At 39.8% G+C, this 20,195-nt stretch overlaps 1 protein-coding gene across 1 annotated transcript; it reads right to left on the bottom strand.

Annotated features, from left to right (window-relative positions):
- Positions 1-10,017: 10,017 nt before the first annotated feature.
- rhcgb (Rh family, C glycoprotein b) lies at positions 10,018-19,572 on the bottom strand. The gene is given in 12 exon segments (XM_022222748.2): positions 10,018-10,835; positions 11,474-11,541; positions 11,979-12,052; positions 12,187-12,311; positions 12,485-12,621; positions 12,931-13,068; positions 13,248-13,414; positions 13,542-13,689; positions 14,161-14,311; positions 14,851-15,043; positions 17,602-17,667; positions 17,670-19,572. Coding segments are annotated over 12 exon segments (1,455 nt in total). The 5' UTR covers positions 17,824-19,572; the 3' UTR covers positions 10,018-10,801.
- Positions 19,573-20,195: the final 623 nt, after the last annotated feature.

Consider the following 20,195-nt stretch of genomic DNA (forward strand, 5'->3'; position numbering starts at 1 on the left):
AAAATCTGAAAAAAAAATGAGCAGCTATCATACCATTACAGTGAATAAATCAGGCTTATTGAACATTTTCAGATTCCCTTCTCATGAGAGAGAAATAAAAAGACATAACCTCCTAGAACCTGTATGTGGACATCATTTTTTCCCTCAGAAAGAATGTATTGCATGTTTTTTATAATCTAATAATAAAAATAACAGCAACAATCGAAATAACAATATAAATAAAATATTAAAATAATGCAAATAGAATTAAATATAAATAATAAGATATTAGATATTATCTGATTATTATATTTATTGGTTACTCCTTATCCCGAATAACTAGAAAAAATCTAAAATGCAAGCCCAACCAAAGCTCTGGTCTTAAAATGAAAAACTAAAAAAAAAAAAATCCTTTACAGTAAAAAAAAAAGTGTCAGAAGCAGAATCATGGCAGTAATTTTAAACCCTTCACCCATACACAATACAATCTTCTTTATGTTAAATACAGACACAAAAACATAGGAAAAACATAAAGGCTAAAAAAAGGATTTAAAGTTGCATAAAAAATGTAATTATACAGGCACTTAAGTGTGAACAACTTGTAAAAGCACAGTTTTTTCCCCCCTTACATCTATAAAAATCACACTCCCAGCAGTGGAGATCTCCCTCCTGGAGGCCCATGCAGGAGTCAGCATGTTTTCAATCCATCCACACACTACAGCAGCTGATTTCAGTGATTAGTTCCCCTCTCTGGATGAATGGAAACCAATTAGTGGAATCAGCCTCTGTAGAGCCTGGATGGAGCGAACGCCCCAAAATGTTCAAACGATGTTGTAAAAACTGTTACACTGGTGTGATTTTCATCATTAAGAACGTTTCATATTCTGCTGGCTTTACCCTACATGCTCCGCAAATGTGTTGCTTTATGTTTCTCTCCGCAAACAGACGTCAGAGAGCTGCAGGGAATAACTGTGGCGGCTTCGGTGTCCTATACGCTCCTTTTTCTTCTACAGAGGTAATTGCTTGAATCAGCTGAATCAGCTTGAATCAAATATTGCTTTTTGATGAATGTCTTGTGAGGTGGGGCATCTGGTCAGGGACCTGTTGGTGAAGTCCCAGGTCGGCAGGGGTCAGGGGGTCGCGATCTGGACAGTCCCCCAGAGGACAATAAACAGGCCGGAGAGAGGCAGAGGTCAGAGGCAGCCCGAGCCAGAAGCAAAGGTCAAGGGCTGCTAATTAAGTGGCTATTTCCTGCTATTCCCAAGTGACCACTGCACTCAGAGACGGACAAGAAAATGCACCAAGAAGTCTATAGGAGGTCAATAAAAGCTATTAACTAGAAAAAACTTGTGAATGTGTGACAAAAGGTAAAGACAACAGGAGGCTCATTTCTTTTTACAAGAGGCAATAAAATTTTAAAAAATGACAAGGCAATTTTATATCTATACATATACAATACCTTATAGGCATTTTTTTCTGCATGTACAACATGAACTTGTCACATTTGCATCTCTTTTAACAGAGAGAACCAGTGAGGAAGGGCCTCCCTGTTCAAGTTGAGGAATCCAAACATTTTGGAGGGAAAGTAGGAGTCGGTAGAAGCTGTTTATGCCTTTCCAGCCAGTGAATTAGCCTATGTGTATGATCCCTTAGCATAAGAATGGAGATGGGGCCTGTGAACTCCTCTGACACTGACCTTTCTCCCAGGATGTGAATAGTATCACTCAAGGGCTGCCCGGCAGCCTTTCAGTCGGACCTGAGCCTTGGCCTCGCCTAAACTTCTAATCAGGCTGATTTAATGTATCCTACAAGTCCTTCCTCACAGCTCGCCCCACCGCTGCTTCAGAGGAGTCACTGTGCAGCCATTTACTGCAGCGAGCCTCTGGGCCCCCACACTCTGGGAAGTTAGAGGAGCTGGTTTGAAACAACAGGGGGCCCTTTCTCCTTCCCAAAGAGTCTGGGTCTCTTTATAATCAATTGGTTCCTCCTCCAAGGAGCTGATGCCTAATCCAAACTGGTTTGAACCTTTCAGATTGGGTAGAATATAGAACTACAACAAAGAAGAAAAAAAATCGGTTTAATTCTTTAGCAGTGTCTTTATTTTAGTTAGTTTTGCTTCCACCAGAAATTTCAGTGTTTATTTAAAATGACACGTCTTAAAAGAACTGAAATGTGCAATGCAAAACCATCCTACTTTACATACTTTTCATTTTATTCTAGGATAATATAGACATAGAGCAATGTCATTTATTTAATATTCTCTCATTGTCAAGTGGATCGACTTCTGCCGCACAGAATACAATTTATATTGCTTATAGTTGTTTAACTGTTGGTTCATATTCATATCAGCGTATAAATATGTTATTTCCACTGTTTTTATTTTATTTATTTTTAGCATACTTGGCCAATAAAACTCACTGTGACTCTGACAACGTTTGATTTGTTACTGAAATAATTGCAAATAAAAATAATTGTCTTAATTTAAATTGAATTTCAAGGTATGAAGTCTTTTAAGAGCATGGAAAGTCAAATGTGGATGATATAAATAAAAGTGGAAACTAATCTGTCTTTAGACCATCATGTCAAAAAAGGATTGACAGTTTTCCTGAACATGAACATTAATGTTACGTATTATTCTGTACATTTTCTGTCTATTAATTTTAGTGTAGCTTTGTTTAGGGGCTTATGGAAAGCTGGAAATATAATAGGAATCATCACATTCCTAAAAGAATCATGTACTTGCTACACCTGATCACAATCGATTAACTGTAAATTTATAGTAAATAATTTTAGTGAAGATTAAATGTATCTCACTTTGCTTTTGGAGATGGTGCATGTGATTTAATTAATACATTAAAATAAACATTTAATTTTTGCTCTTGCTGTTGTAGGTTGGTAACTGGCTGGAGGTTAATTCAATTTTTAATTTAGGGCTTTACATTAGTGTTTACAGCTGGACTGGCTGCTTTGATTGGTGTGTAGCAGCATCAGTGCAGCTCGTCCCGCCTCTCGCTGCAGCTCGTCCCGGGCTGCCAGTAATACAGTTAATAGACGGACCGTGTTAATGCTCTGTGGCTCCTCTGAGATCAGCCTCCACCTGCTCTGAGCATCCATCAGCCTGTCTTACAGGCAACGGAAATGCACGTCAGGAGGGATTTAAATTGGTAGATTTGAAAATAAAGAGGCTGAGGTAAATGTAATATTAGTGTTTTTTATTGTAAAGCCTCAGAAGCAAAGCCACTTGGGTGGTTAATAACAAAAGCCTGGTGCAGAATAACAACTTTAGAGTGCAATAATACATACAAGTCTTCAAGGTTAGGCAAATATTTTCCTCTACAAATAATTTAAAAACAAGCGAGATGTAGCTGGGTCAACTGAGGGACTTTTGAAGTCCATGGATATATCTTGCATACATTTTCATGAAAAGTTAAAAAAAAAGTTTTTTATGTTCATTATGATCATGTCTTTACAAATTCCATAATTAGATATTATTGAAACCATCACTTGTTAATAAAAAAATGACGGGATATCACTAAAATGTCACCTAAATAACCACCACAATTTAATAACAACCACCTTCTAATTAGCTAAACAATAATAAAATGAGTTCATTCAAAAATTGTTTTGATTGTGTTCTTTTCGTGAAGTTGAGATGATCATGACAGATATTTCTTTTTTGGCAATATATCCAAGTTTATATGGAAAATAACAAATTGTATGTGTCTCAGAGATCACTGTCAACTAAGTTACCCATTAGAAAAAAAACCCTCAAGGAAGTATGTTGATTCCAGATCACATGACCTGCTCCACATGATGTCATTTATAGGCAGCCATGTTGATTTTAGGCCTGAAAACAGCAGAAATGTCAACTATGGTACAAAAAGTCCCAACAAAACGGTTCAAAAAGGTTCAGGTGCTGCAGAGGTAAATATGTTTGACATGTAGACTGGTTATGTTCCTGCTGAGTGTTTGAGCGAGCAAAGAACGTTCTGTGGGTTTTGTGCTCATATTTGCCTCTATGTGCTCCACATCACTGACCATGACAACATTCAGTGTGAGATCAACCTTCTGCTGCTGCAGCTGGCTTTGTCTTACATTCTGGTGCTGATCAACCTCCAAATATCTTCTAAAGCAGTCAGCTGATTCACACATTTACAACCAGAATAAAGAAAACCAGACATTTGTTGAAGGAAAACTGAAACTAATCCAACAGCTTGTAAGGGACAGTGAGGAGGGGAAGAAAAGGAGAGAGGGTATTATGTGAGAGAAAGAGTGATGAGACCCAGTGAGTGCGCATGCTCACAGCGAGGCGTTCAGAGGCTCATCAGAGCTGTGTGCACTGTGGGTTGGCATCTTTCAAAAAGCCACGTGAGGCTTCAGCCATTCCCTTCCCTCACAAATCTGTCATGACATGCTGGCAGCTCGGTGCTGATTGGCTGAGGGCGCGGTGAGTCAGCAGTCAAAGGTGAAAGGTAAAATGCAGCTGAGCTGCTCGTTCTTCGCTGCAGCTTCAAGCTCGTTCAAAGCAAAATGAAAGATGAGCGTTCGAGCTGTTGTTTAAATATCACCAAAAATCTATTTGCACGACAGATTTTTATTTATTTAAACCCATATGTCTGCAGGATATGCACAGAAAAGCAATATGCAGACGCAATTAAATCTAACTATTGTTTTATGGACTTCATATGTCTCCACAGTATTTCCTCCCCGAGGTCTTTGCGTCCATCTCTACAGGAATTCAAAGCCGCATTCCAACAGGCTGATTTTAGGGTGATTTACCATTCAGTAGCCTATTTATATGGACACAGGGGACTGGAGCCGTGTCTGATGTGAGGCTGCCGTGTTAGCCTTTGACCTCAGACTGTCTGGAGGGCCGCGGTGACTGAGAGTCAAGGTCAAGAGGAAAGAGGGGGATGGGGACGGGGACGGGGCGTATAGGCAGCATCTGACGGGTGGAAAGGCTCCCTGTCTGGGAGTGCAGAACCCAGACAGTCCCAGACGTCTATCTGAGGGGACACAGTGTTGACTGTGAACCCCTTTAGATCCCCTCGTCCTGCCCTGTCTGTTCCCACTCACCTCTGTGGCCCTGGAGGGGGATCCGGGGGCCGCCGATGCCTCGAGACAGGCGGGATGATGGTTCACACCCTGGGGGAGTGTTTGAACCACACAGATAGACCGTGAATATACCACTAATCCCTTAGATAACAGATAAACACCAACCCATAGCTTTAATTTTACCCTTTTACTTTACAATCTGCTCGTCTATCTCGCTCACATAAAAGTTTTCATCTTTAACTCTTTTACAGAAGCGCCCGGTCATTGAAAAATGTTACATTTTTACACTTTTCAATTTTCTACGTAAGATTTAGTTATGTATGTTACTTATTTATTCAAAGTTTACCTATATAAATCTGAAATGGAAGCATTTGAACATTTAATCATAATTGATAATTTAATCATAAATCTTCTAACCTTTTTGACTTGTGATCTCTTTTAAAAACTGCTTTTATTGCAGTTTCTTACCAAGAGACATTTATTTGCTCCAAATTTCTGCATGGTCAAAGTGCATAAAGTTATCCAGTTTCACAAAAAAGAGGAAAAAAATTAAAAAGCAGAAAAACTAAAAAGCAAAATTTTCGCTCACACCACTTTAATCACGTCTCAATTCCACAGATTTATCTTGTGACCCTTTGTCGGCCCCTGACCCCTAGGTTGGAGAACACTAGACTACATTATCAAATTCTACATAAAGTTACAGTTACAGTAAAATGCTGCTAAAGCACTGACGAATGAGTTTTTAAAGCATCCTAATGCCATAAATAAAACAAGTGTGGGAGCTACTTTTCTACAGAAGTACCAATGATTTGCTGATAATACTTGTCCACTTTAGCAATACTGTTCGCTTGATAAATGTCTGATAAGTTCGACTACCTGATCAGAAATGGATCACATTGTGTCCACGTCTCTTTTTCTTCATGCAAAATCAGAATCTATATCTTACATTTCCATAGTTTCACTGCCAGGCTCAAGATATGACTCACTAAATCCAGTCTCAGTGTTTGCAGATTAGAGGTTTCATTGTTAAAGTTGTGTTGTGAGAAATTCTTTTGAGCTCAGACAAACTTTCCTTCAGCAGCTGAACATGAAAACAGTCTTCTAGTGTCAAACCTTTAACACATGCCATTCTAAAGGTCAAACATCCATGAAGCAAAGCATATTTTGGAAAACATGCTGGTTTTAAACAGGACTTTAAGAAAGTATTTTTACAATATTCCACTATAGTGCAAACTCAGCATCATCTCCAACTGGGCTCACAGTAAATGATTACAAGGTGAGTGAACATCTATGTGCAGAAGCAGCTCCCTCTGCAGGTAAGAAATGGTGCCACTTTAATGGTGGCAGAAATGCCCCCCAACCCCCTGCTCACCCTGCCAACCAACCAGCCTGCCACAGACACATATATACACACACTTACCAGACACACAAACACACACATTCACGGTCACAGATATAAGGCCCCCCAGACCTCCCGGGTGATCCGCAGTGGAGCGTGTAGCCACCTGTCAATCACCAGATCTCGGTCGCCTTAAGAGAGACATTTCGTCTGGGACAACGGCAGCCCGTCCCTCCCCATACATTCTGCCTCACCTAGCAACCATCGCCGGATGACTGAGAGGCTTTGTCCCCTCACAACGGGTGTCCACCATTGAGCCCAGAAGCCCGTAGCAACCAGAATTAGAGGGTGCCAGAAAGGGGTCTTTTTCTGTGAAACTGGGGGTGAAAGCTCTGTTCTTGTCCCTGCGTCTGGGATTCATATCACGGGCCTGAAAGGCGTCCCCTCCTCCTTTTAAATGCTGGTGTAACGGAGCGTATGAAGGGGCTAGCGGTGAGCGGATAGGATCATGGTTAATCTGCTGTTCCTCTCCACTGTGGTCCGATAGGGACACTTAAGCAGCCTCTGTGGCGTGGGGAGGCCTGGAGATACCTGCAGCGGGGCAGAGCTGGGAGGCTGAGCAGCAGGTTGCAAACAGGGGATGGACGGTGGGGGAAGAAGCACTGAGATCAGTTACAGCAAGTCAACAGCAGAAGTCCAGCTTTCCACATTTCACAAATGAACTCAAAGTATCAAAAGTTTAAGTAGAATACGAGTCCTGCAGGGAAAAAAAAGGCCTCTGTGACATGTATGTTATCAAATACGACAACATTAGCTTCTGTAGTTGCTAAATGTGAAGTTTTTATAGTCTTGCAGTGAAGTATTTTTATCCAATGGCTCCCAGATTAAGGGATATTCTATTAGGAGCAAATTCACTTAAGTAAAAGCATCAATACCACAGTGTAAAATATTTAATTTAAAGAAGAAACACTGCATTCAAAATGTGACTGAAATGCATGGAAGTGGTGTCAGCAAAGTCATCAATTATGAAATGTGGTAGCTTAGTCATAATAGGAATATATATTGCTCTACTGTCCATTGTGTCGCAGGCAAATGTTTGAAGGATTTCAGTTTAAAGCAGCTTTATATATGGGTCAGTAATTTTATCTATGATGCATCATGTTTCATGAACCGATATTTTACAAGAAAAAACAGTGAAGAAACAATTACTGTGTTGCAAATCGTACAGTATGTCCCTCTGAAATGTAGTGAATAAGTACAGGATGGCTTAAAATATTGGAAAATTCTCTAAAATAACTCACTTTTAGGTTTGCTTTGGTTATTTCAATCGTTGATTGGGTCACAGAATAAATCCTAGGGGTTATTAGATGTTGCTATAAGCCAATTTGTATGAAGGCTCTGAACTTTTTTTCAAATCTTTACTGTCATTCACGACACTGCTTGAGAAAAGTTGTTTGAGGTGGCGCGATCTGAGCAGGTCAGAGAGGAAATCACACCACCGAGCCTGGTGTAGAAATCTGGAATGTGGCAACAAAACGCTGCTGTTTTTATATCCGATCACAAGTCAGAAAGATTGTGGCCCTCTGGTTTAATATTTCAAAGTATTTATTAGATTTGATAAGCCGATCATGTGTGGAAAATCTCACTAAATGCTGTAAAAAAGTGCAGTATTCCTGGGATGCAACGGAATGTAAAACTGCAGAAAATATCTAAAAACACCAGTCGAGGTCTCAGTGGTCAGAAACATTTTGAAACTCCTGCTGAGAGATCACCTTTAGGGGACACTAAAGCTGCACCAAATGTGAACAGATGAAGCAGAGAGAGAAAAGGGCTTGAATAGTTTATGAACAGTTTTATGGACTTGTGGTTACTTTGAAAAGAGCTTTTACAGCTCCCTTTATAACCCAACGAACATAGAACCCTAAATACTGTCCGGCCCACTGTAGATCCTGGTGACTGTAAAGTGAATTCAGTGAATTTTTACTAGACTGACAGATTTCTGTAAACTGAAGGACTCCAACAATCACATGAATACGACATAATCGCCATTGGACACGGTTTGTTGTTTTCCTACAATAATGGCGAAAAACAATGGTTGAACAAAAAGCCAAATAGCCACAATCAGGTGCTCCACCAGCACGACCTCCCACGTTGCATTTAGCCGCGCAGTGTTCTGTACATTCTACATTGCCACGTATAGAAGATTACAAACTAATCTCAACCTACAAACAACATCGCTGGCATGCAGAGAAAACATGCTTTCCCTGGTATGTTCTTTATCATTAATGAGCGTCTCGGCGGCCCCCCGTATGGGAGTGCGTTTTGTGCAAACTCCCATCCCACACCCTCGTTCCCACCCTTCTCCTCCCCTCCACCTGTCAATCAAACATCATGATTGAGGCCGGATGGTGGGCAAGTCAGTCGCCAGCAGTGAAAGCGAGGCCTCACTCTCCCTCCTTCCTCCCTTTCATGCCCCCTTACGTCCTCGAGTTTTTCCATCTCACCTTCCCTGTGGCCTCTTGGTCCCTTTCTCCTCCCTTCCTATGAATGTACAGTCCCCCCCACCCCCCTGCTATGTGGAAGTCACATCTGCAGCCAGTGAATGCCCAAAGGACGGCCTTAAATTTCTTGACGCCACGAGGGCCGTGCTGCCTCAGCCTCGCAGAGAAAAGGCCCGGCATCATTCTAAAATAAGTCTGATTCAGTTTTAACAGTCCTCCGCATTTGCCCTTTAAGTGGCTGATGAATAAACATGAGTAGAGCTGGGGCGGGAACGGCATGGGGGTAGGATGAGAAGAGGCCCAGTATATGTGTGTGTGTGTATGCATTGGGTGGACTGGGGGGTATCGAGGGCAATAGGGGGAGCCTTTCTTCCCAGCAGGGCTGCATCTCGTTTAATTGGAGCACTTGTGGCACCATTACCTCCTTTACTCAAACACGTTACTGATGACAAAAGAAAACAGCGCTAAGCCTGCCTTTGTTAGCGAGGAGACTGGATGAGGAGATGGATTCCTCGTTGCTACTCATGTGTGGGAATCATCCACACTCCCACCATGAGCTGCCGCTGCTGCTGCCGCTTTCGTCCAGTAAAACGCCACAGACAGGTGGGCAGAAGACGGAGCACAAGGACGTCTCAGCCGTCATCAGAAAAACGATGAACAGAAGGGCTGCTTATCAGATACAGAAATAAACACGCGTGGTGAAATTATATTTAGCACCATATTGTTGCATCCATTGGTGGATTGCTTCCCTCAGTACAAATCTGCTCCTGCAAAATTCCACCCATCAATGTGCAGAAAAACAATCAGTGTATCACTTCGTAGGAATTCTCCTGATCAGCCAGTTGAAAAATGATTGACTCCGGCATACGTGTTCAGGCCTGTCGCTGACCTTGCTCTTTTGCTAGCCTTTGACCCAAGGTCACGATGATAACGTTGGTCTTTAGTCTGTCTTTGGTCACCACAGTGTCCCTAAGGAGCAATAAGGCAGCGACCTTTTACTCTCAGTCCGACCCCATTCAAGAGGGGACGCTGACGGGCTCTTAAATGTACATTGAATCCATTGTTTTATGCAAAATGTTGATTTCTTTAAGCGCTTACACAGATTAATTTGCTCAAAAAACATGAGTAAAACACACTTTATGTAATTACAGTAGTTTATTAATAATTTTTATTGAGTTTTCAAAATTACATTACCATTAAACTTTTCAAAAGAGTAGAACAAATAATCTACTGTGGGCGATGTCTAAATATACAAACATTTGCGATTGACAAAATCATTCATTTCCAGATTGATAAAGTGGAATAAAATATCACATAACACTTTATTTATAAGCAGTACTTAAACATTTATGGCTTATGACACGTTCTAATCATTGTAAATGTGTTAATCAATGCATACGTCAACAAATATAACATCCGTAAGCATCAATAAGTGGAAATAATGAATGATGATTTAAAAACACTTAAAATGTGCTTACAGTGTCTTCTAAACCATTTATTGTTTGCATATTTCTTTTAAGTAAGCTGTGTTAAGGTAAAGTGTTTTTAAATGTCCTTTATGTCACAGCATGACTCAGTTCAAAAAAACGTAACAGCTCTCACTAGTTTAAAATCTATAATCAGTCACAAGATAAATAACTGTAATTGTAAAAAAAAAATCTCCATGAAGACACACAATAAATGATTTAAGTTCAGTTTCAAAGGATGAGATGTTACTTCGGAAATAAACGAGAAAAAAAAGGAAGCTGAGAGCAAAACTTGCCTGAAAGTTCTGCATATTTAAGCTCCTGAAAGTGCAAGTTGAACTGTGTAGAAGCAAACATAGTACAAAATGTGGTTTTAAATAAGGACAGAAGTTATGTTCAGGGGAGCTTTAGTCCAGCGTTGAGCCATTACAAATGAGTGTGATGTAGATGAAGGCTTAACATCAGTTCTGTTCCATGGTGAAATTTGACTCCGCTCTGGAAGAAATAACATCACATAATGTGTGAAAAGAGACTTTATAGACCTTGCAGCTCAAAGCATTTACAGTATATGTGGTGGCTTGCATTTAAAGTGTCTTAAGTGACTGAAATTCAGCCTGTAGATGTTTCTTTGGTTGTTCTATAATCACTTTACTGGGTGGGTCTAATCGGACTGGAATCCACCACTCATCCTGTCCAATAGTATCATTTTTATTTCCTCTGTAAACACAACTTCTTCACCGTAACTTCAAGGTCACTTTAAAGAGCCAAACATGTGCAGCCGTGCCGTCAAACAACCCCCCTATCAACAAACTGCCCAGGTGAGCTGCACATGTTACACTGAGCACATGGATCAGTTCTTCATAATCCAACCCGCACTGACTGGAGGTGTTTGTGTCTCTGTGGTGTCATGATACAGCCACATCCTCACCTTGTGTTTGTACTGTATTCAACACTGTGAAAAGATATCACCAACAAAGGGGCAGGAATCACGTTGTGCCAAATTGGGCTTTGCTGCCACCAAGAGGACACTGAACGCAACACAATCCTCCACAACAAAGGCAGTAAGCTGCACTGTTTGCTTGCCTGCTATGAGAACGGCACATGTCCACGAGCAGAAATGAACGGATACTTACACGTCTTTGTTTATGGCGTGGTTGTTGTACTGCAGAACTGGAGGGATGCTCTCCTCATCCTCTGGCAGCTGTAAACGATTATAATTTAAACTGTCAGCAAAATGTGATGTTTACTCGTCAAAAAATGGAAAAATTGTGAGCAGTGTTTTTCATAAACAGAGGTCAAACAATGACGGTAGCATATTTGGAGCTGTAAATACCGGGTTGGAAAAAGAGCCTCAGGGCAAGAAACACAAAACAAGGAAATATTTCCATCCTAATAAGCATCAAACTGCACATGTAAATCAAAATCCGGACTCGATATGAAACACACTTAGCTCAAAGAGCCAGTAAATTTAAGTAAAATGACATGCACGATGATTTCTTAAACCTCTTAAAAGCACCACTTGAATTAAATCAACTAAACACACATAATCTTTAGATATCTTGAATTCATTCTGTGGCTGACTTGATATTGCTTTTCCTGTTTCAAATCTCTTTATAAATGTACAGATCTGTGGCTCACCTCCCAGTAGGGCTCATCATCAAAGCAGTTGTCATCAGCAGCATCTCCCCAGATGGGTAATCTTAAGATAAAACCTGACAAGAATACAATCAAAGTCATTATCGCCAACACACACTGCGCAAACACATCTGTCTTATTCAAACACAGTAACCTCACACTTATTAACAAACAGTTATTCTGCCCAACTAATGGAGAGGAGTATGCCTACCGACAAGGATTCCTCCACCTATGCCGAACAAGATAGCCACGCAGAGGCCTGCCGCCTGGTGACCGCCCTGCTTCGTGGGAACCATGTTTTCAAATTCACCCTCAAAGTCGAAGGTGTTAATCAGCCTTTAATGCAAAAAAAAACAGGGAGCTCACCATGTTGTCCTCTCAGAGCAGAAAACACACAGAAAACTGTTTTATTTCCTCTTCACTCAATGCTTGATCATCTTTAATCCGTTTAATTAAAAAAATAAACCCACTTCCTGCTGGTTTTGTGTTTTTAAGCAGGTAAAACTCACCCTTCAGCGCCGTAAACCGACTCGGATGCGGCTGCAGCAGTAATGGCCCCAACGATGCCCCCTATGACTCCTGGCATGGCGTGGAGGTTGTGGATTCCACACGTGTCCTGGATCTTCATGTACTTCTCCATGAACGGCTGGAGGAGAAGTGAAAGGGAGCTGCTGATGCTTATCTTTTTTCAAAAGAGCAGCCTTGTTTAACTTAGGTTTTAGATTACACAGACGATCACTGATTTCAGTTGACTTTAGAGCATTGAAAAGAGTAGCGGCAGATTTAGGAAAACACCTTCTGTGCTCTCGAACAAATACAAAAAAAAAAAATCCGCAAACGAAAAAAAAGAGAGAGAAAATGCTGGGCTGGAGTGTCATCCATTTCCAGCTACACACTGGTAAACAGTGGCTTATCTTATCATAGCTAGAACGATGAAACAGGAGAAACTTTATACCGTGATGTAGATATATCCCAGTGTGGAGAGGATACCACAGCAGAACCCAACGATAAGAGAGCCATAGGGCATCAGCATGAACTCTGCTGCTGTTCCTACTGCAACGCCTCCAGCAAGTGTGGAGTTCTGGATGTGAACCTGAGTAACAAGCACAGAAAAAAGAGTACATCATCTGAAGTATGCATTTACTGAATAATGTATATCAGTTAGAGTGCTGAGGTGGGACAAAAGTCATGCAAGTCATAGTTTTGCATAATTTTCCTCACTTCAGCTTCATAAATACACATATCTCTCGTGTTATCATTACTTTTTGTTACCATGTCTAGTTTTCCGTGCTTCTGAAAGAGGCTTGAAACTGCCACAGTGGTGAGCACAGTGGAGGCCAAAGCCAGGTAGGTGTTGATGGCGGCTCTGTGCTGCCCATCCCCGTGATCTGTGATAGCTGAGTTGAAGCTGGGCCAAAACATCCACAAGAAAAGGGTGCCTGTACATAAAGCAGGGTGGAGATAGCCGTGAAATAAATACCTCCAGAATAAAGGGCGGCATTGTTAGAATAAAATAAACACTAAAAATCTCAGACTATATGCAGTTATGTAATAAATCACACCCACCAATCATGGCAAAGAGGTCTGAGTGGTAGACGGAGCCCTGCAGACGGCTGCTCTGGTCCAGGTTTGGCCGGTAGAGCATCCACGATATGGAAAGACCGTAATATCCTCCAAATGTGTGGATCACCATGGAGCCTCCGGCGTCTCGGGCCTTCAGGCATGAAAACATTAACAATAACTGTAGGTGCAATGCTTACATTAAATATGCTATTAAATATTAACGTGGAAAAGTTCATCTCCAGCATAACGTCCACCTATTTTGTGTTTCTCCCCATTTTCCTCCATTTTCAATTATAACAAGAAAATTCTGATTTGTTTATTCCCAACTCAACTTCTGTAGTGTCATGCTTTCAGACTACAAAGATGCTAAGTTTTGACTCTGCAGCTAGATGTCTGCATTAATTATAAACAACACAAGCAAACAACAACAATGTTCACGTCTGACAACTAAATATGTCTAAGTATTTGTTTATACGCTCATATTTCCAGAATTTGAGAATATCTATAGCAATGGATGCACAGATCTGACTACTACATCCCATTTTCATTCACAGTTTTGACACAAATGTCAGCAAAGCAATGCAATGTTTTCTTATATATTATATATTCTGTTCTAACTTACATGTATAAGATTCAGGATGATATATTCCTCCACAGCAAACAATGTGATCCCAAACAAAGTCATAACCATCAGCTGGACTGGACTGACTTTACCCAGAACTGCCCCGTAGGCAATTAAGCAGCCGGCCACGCAGAAGTCTGCATTGATCAGACTGAGGAGGGAAAACAAGCAAAACACACAGGTCAAATGAGTCAGTATGAAATTTTTAGTAGGCTGTAGCAGCCAAGCAAAGCTAGATGTACCTTGTCAGCGTACACCTGTTTAGTGTCCATTCTCTGAGCCAGTGGTAAACACGTGGACATGCATGAATTCCCGTATCATATCTTTGGATAAACAGTGGTTTGGCTGCACTTCAGCAGTATCATCATTTCTCATTAACCTGTATTTCTGTTTATCCTCCAACCACAAACAAATCTAACATGGCTGGACATAACCGTGTATCAGTCAGACTGGTTCCACCGCCTCACTTTTCTTCTCTGGAAACCATACAGGGGAAAACATATTCCCATAGGACAGCAATTAAACAAAAGAAGAGGAACTGAATGACGACGTGCTATGGATTTACACAGGTGTGACCTTTTATGTAAAATCACTGAGCCTGAAGTTCATATTGTTTGCTGTGTACTAACATTAAAGAGAGCAACAAGAAGAGATCATTTTAAGTAATCAGCAATAAAACTGAATGATTACCTTTCAACTCCAATCTTGATTTTCCCATCGGTGTAATCCAGGGAGTGGAACCAGCCCTGCATCAGCAGCGCCCACTGGAGACCGAAGGCAGCGATGAGGAAGTTGAAGCCGACTGCACCGAAGCTGTACCGCTTCAGAAATGTCATCAGGAAGCCAAATCCAACAAAGATCATCACATGGACATCCTGGAAACCTAAAACAAAGACAATATGAGGAGTGTGATAGGGAATGAAACTGGAAAAAATATCAAGCACTTTCTGTGGGGTGTTGTAATGCTCTCGACACAACTCTCTGTGTACACAAATCAGGTATAAGAAAATGTCCTCAGGGCTGCCCAGTGTGCACTGATTTATACCCTCTGTGGTAAAACCAAGGCAGCAAAAGTGAAGGACAAGCTGAGCGGAAGCAGAGATTTACTGCAGTGTCCACATCCAGTCAAATCAGAAGCAAGAAATCCTCCAAGTTAAGAAATTAAAATATTTGGAAATTTTGAAACGATTTGTAAAGTGGGGGAAGTTTTTGTCCTCTGTTAAGTTGGGATATTTCCTCTCTTATTAAGTATTTCTCATGACTCTCTGGTGTATTGCATAAGAGCAGACACATGAACATAAATAGCATAAATAGATTATTATGAATGATCATTCTTCGTATATTCCATATATATTTACATTAAATGTCTGACTACATAAGAGAGTATATTAGCAATCAGCATTCATTATTGTACTTTTAATCTGATACTTTATAAAACTCATCAACACTGAAACTACATAGTTATGAAATAATTGAAATGACAGAGTAGAAAGTGTATGAAGAGAGTTTGCTTTGACAACATGTCACCGCCGGGGAAGTTACATGAGGGCATGGTAGCCAAGAGGGACAGATCATGTGAAGACGACTCAAGGACGTTAAAGTGTGTATTTTTCTGTCACTTGTTCCTTGGATGTTGATATGTTATGATGATACCGAGTTATGTCACGATACCTATACAGGTACTAACCCCTGATGCTTACAGGAAGCAAAAATATCTCAACAAACATGACTGTGGAAAACGTGAAGAGGACAAAAAGGCAGATTTCATGTGAGTGAAGGTAGTTAAGATTCAAGATTTGTTCATGTGTCATTTTTCTGTGTATCATCTATGTACAAAAAAACTATATATTGCTCCACATCAGCACCGCAGAAAAGACAACAAGTCATTAAAAATAGAATAAACGGAAGTCTCTAGAATACACAAAACATATCAATGTGAAAACACAATACACTGGAGCATCAATATGTTAAAGTTGGACAAAAAATTCAGTTCAATTCAGTGTAAACACTTACATCATAAAACTAGTTAGAAACATACACCACCAGTCAAAAGTGTGGACACACCTTCTCATTCAATGCTTTTTATCTATTTGTATTATTTTCTACATTTTAAATTAATCCTGAAGATGAACGCTTTTTTTGTTTACAACATAATTCCATTTGTATTCTTTTATAGTTTTGATGGCTTCAGTATTAATCTACAATATAGAAAATAATTAAATAAAAAGCACTGGATGAGAAGATGTCCAAACTTTTGATTCTTAGAGTATAAGCAACTTTAATTACAAATTAAATGCCTCCTTCCCATTTAACTTCCCAACTCTATCTGCCAAGCAAGACAGTTAGATGTGGTTTAAGGCTTCAGAAACAAACAAAAAAGTATACATTCACATAAATAACAGTACATATTCAATCTAAACTGGTCTGTTGTTGGTAATTAAAAGTTCCAGCCACAAGCGGAACAGGTGGTTCTTCCTTGTGGTTCCAGTAATATCTGCCATAACCAGCTGACAACAATATGTGGACACCAGCATCAAGCAGACAGTATTATTTATAAGGAAACACTGCAACTCTCTGATGCGTCTCACGGAACAATGGGTTCCCGCTGCACCATGAAACATTATAGTTTCCACAGAAATATGCGCAAAGAACAGCCATCTTTAGTAAATGTGAAAACACGTCAGACTGAAGGCATTTTTTTTTACAGCCAATAAAGGCCTCAGATGTTTGACGCTGTCCAGCTGCCAACACCGACACTGGTCTCTGTGTTGGAAAAACAACGATCTATGACTTTAACATGAGGCCTTATTGGTCTCAGACACTAAACTGTGTCAGGACTCACATTTATCATCTGACATTTAACACCATGTCTGAGATGGTTTTGTGATAGCCTGACACCGACACCGTGGGTTGCTGCGTTAACGTACAGTACAGCACCACACCCAAACAATACTATACTCTCACACACCTTAATCTTATAATCCAAATAATCCTTATGGACAAAATTAGGCATGTTTTTTATCCAGATGAAGACAAGTCAGCTGTAATTAAACTGCAAAACGCCTCAGGGATGTCAATCCGCAGGGGAAACACGCACCTGCAGGTGTCAGATCCTTGTCAGCAATGTAGCAATAATTTGAAAGGTCAACACAATCTGTGAACTGACATCAGTTTAAGAAGTCAAATAGAAACACCTTACTACAATGAAAACAGATCGCTTACAGCCAAGTGTGTATAAGATGAAAAAACAAACATCTAAATGTACATAAATGTGGATAAATCAAAATATTGATTATTGTTTTAAAGATATGAGTAAAGATTTACATGCTCCTTTATTAAGAAATTAGGAAATAAAAATAGTTATTCAGAAATTATTCCAAATTATCATTTATATTAGAGAGGATAATGGAAAAAAAGATGAGCAAACATGAAGTCACTTACTTGGATATCTGAAGTAGAAGTCATTCTCAATGTCACTTGGTATGTTTTTTTCTTTTTGTACTCTACCCAGTGTGTATCTGCCTCCTCGTTGTATCGGATAAAAACTCCAAACAAGATGATCATGGCCGTCTGCCACACGATGCAAACTGCTGGAAGACGGAGACGAACATTAGTATTTTTTGGACGGTCGCACATCTCCCTGAAGCTCTGAACGCCACCCATTGTTACTTCAAAGCTTTTCTGAAGTGCCTCTAAACAGCTGAATTATCCAGGTAAGCTGCTTTCTGCAAAAGTGACAGACACTGTAAAGGCCTGACCATCTTAAGTTCAAGGTGGGAGTCTACTGTGAGGACACGACCACAGCCACTCCCTCCTTGTGGTTTGTAACAGACTCTCCTCAGCTGAGGACACGTGCTTTGAGGATACCTGGATGTTGACAGTTTAAGTCTAATGGTATGTTTTAAGTATTATATTTTACATCTTGATATTTTCAACACACAAAACAATAGTGCAACATTAAATTCCTCCCCAGCTACAGATTTGTGAGCAGGTGAAACATGCCTCGTGTCCCAATCAAACAGAAAAAAGATGATACAACATTGTGTACAGAGATTAAGTTGGTTGTACTCGTCTGTTCAGGTTACACAACCAGAGAGATTGCGCCCTATGAAATACTCCAACAAACTCCTCCTGCAACAAAAATACTCTCTACATGTGAAACACAAGCAGCTATTTTTATAAAACACATGAAGCAAATCTATAGACGAGCTTCTACAACACCTGTGACTTTAAGTTTCTTACTTCTATCCATGAAGTGGAGACGTTCTCGTCTCCTTTGACTCGGGCTGCTTCCGTGAAGCATTAACTGTAAATAATGTGTATACATGCTGGGCCCCATTAGAAAGACGCATGACAGTTTTGACTCAGTCAGCCATCACAGACGTAGAGTTCAAGGTTGAGACAAGTGTCCAGTTTTGTTTTTAAAAAGCAAATCTATGCTGTTTGATTGTAATATAATTAATATTACTTTAACATCTGTGCCTTTATTAGGAATTCAAGTGCTCAAAGAATTTTTAAAAAAGTGTAAATTGTAGTTAAAACTGGAAAAATTAATACAATGATGCATTTCAGTGCAATATGACAGTATCTGATATAACAGAAATTCATTGAGGTTGTTCCAACTTAAGCTAGACATAAAGCTATTTTATTTGGACATAAAATTATGACTGAGATTATGATCATGCAAGTTGTTTTTTCTTTGTGTGAGAGTGTGTAATCTTTAGAGAAATAGTTCAACATTTTGTAAAATATTACTTATTTTCTGTTGAAAGTTAGTAATATTGTATCGCTAATGTCTGTCCTTTACACATGCCTTAAATGCAGCCAGTGAATTTACTTTAACTAAAAGAAGAACCTTGGGCAAACACCTATCCTGACTCTGTGCAAAGATATAATCAGGACCTCTGACCTGGATGTTATATCTACTAAGTTTATTACATACATAAACAGAAGTGTAAAAACAGAAAGTCAGCAACATATTTCCCAAAATATCAAAGTACTGCTTTTATATGCCGTAACAATTTGAGGAAAATGGATTTCTCCTTATAAATGCTTTCATTAATAGTCGCACACTACTATACTGTCTCTCAGATTATTCCCAGCAGTTTCTGTCTGATTGAAACAGTTTTGAAGTCTTACACTTTGTCACATGAAGACTTCCTGTAACTTCCAAGAGTAAACTTTTCCTTTTGAGTTTGCATGACTTAATATTCACAACAGGAACAGGGTGAATGTATACACATGGGTGATCCAGACCTACCTGTCCTGTCCCTATACGTCAAGGAAGGAAAAACAAATACACAGGACGTGAGAAAACACATCAGCTCCTTAAATGTCATGTCCTTCTCCTTTTATGATGACGACTCACAGACACAACGAGAAAAAGAAAAGCAAAATAAGACACCTGGCTTAATTATTTCACAAAGATATGCTTAATATCAGGTAAGTTGTGTGCTAGGTAATTGTTTTTGTCATATTTACCCTGCTTCCCCTAAATAAATTTGAGGAAAAGAAAAATACTTTGCCAGTGTAAAACTATAGACAGATGACCAATTAAAGGAGGATGGAGAATTATCTGTCAACTACTTCAAGACGAATATATTATAATAAAAAAAGGGGGAGGGTGATGCATAAAAGATTATATTTCCAGCATTTTGAGGTCAATATTTTACAGTTAAACAGCTTTTTAGTTGGTCACAGACTATCAAAAGCACATACCAAGCACAGTTTTACACACTATACAATATATGTGTGTATGAGGTAGCTGTCTAAGTGAGTATGACCTCTGTGGGTGTTTACTTCAGAAATCACATTATTTACAGCATTGATTCTATTTGTAGCAATTAAACAATCTAAGCAGAAGAGTCCTGTAGTAATTAGACATCAGACTGGTGAACAACCCCTGAAGTATGACTGGATAATGGCCGTAAAGGCGACTCACAGCAACAATTACAACTGATGTCCTCACTTAGTAAGATGAGGCCAATGATCCAGCTGGTGCTTCAATTGAAAAACTGAAGATCTCTTCCCTGAGA

Source organism: Acanthochromis polyacanthus, chromosome 8 (assembly GCF_021347895.1).
Source record: "Acanthochromis polyacanthus isolate Apoly-LR-REF ecotype Palm Island chromosome 8, KAUST_Apoly_ChrSc, whole genome shotgun sequence".
NCBI lineage: Eukaryota > Metazoa > Chordata > Actinopteri > Pomacentridae > Acanthochromis > Acanthochromis polyacanthus.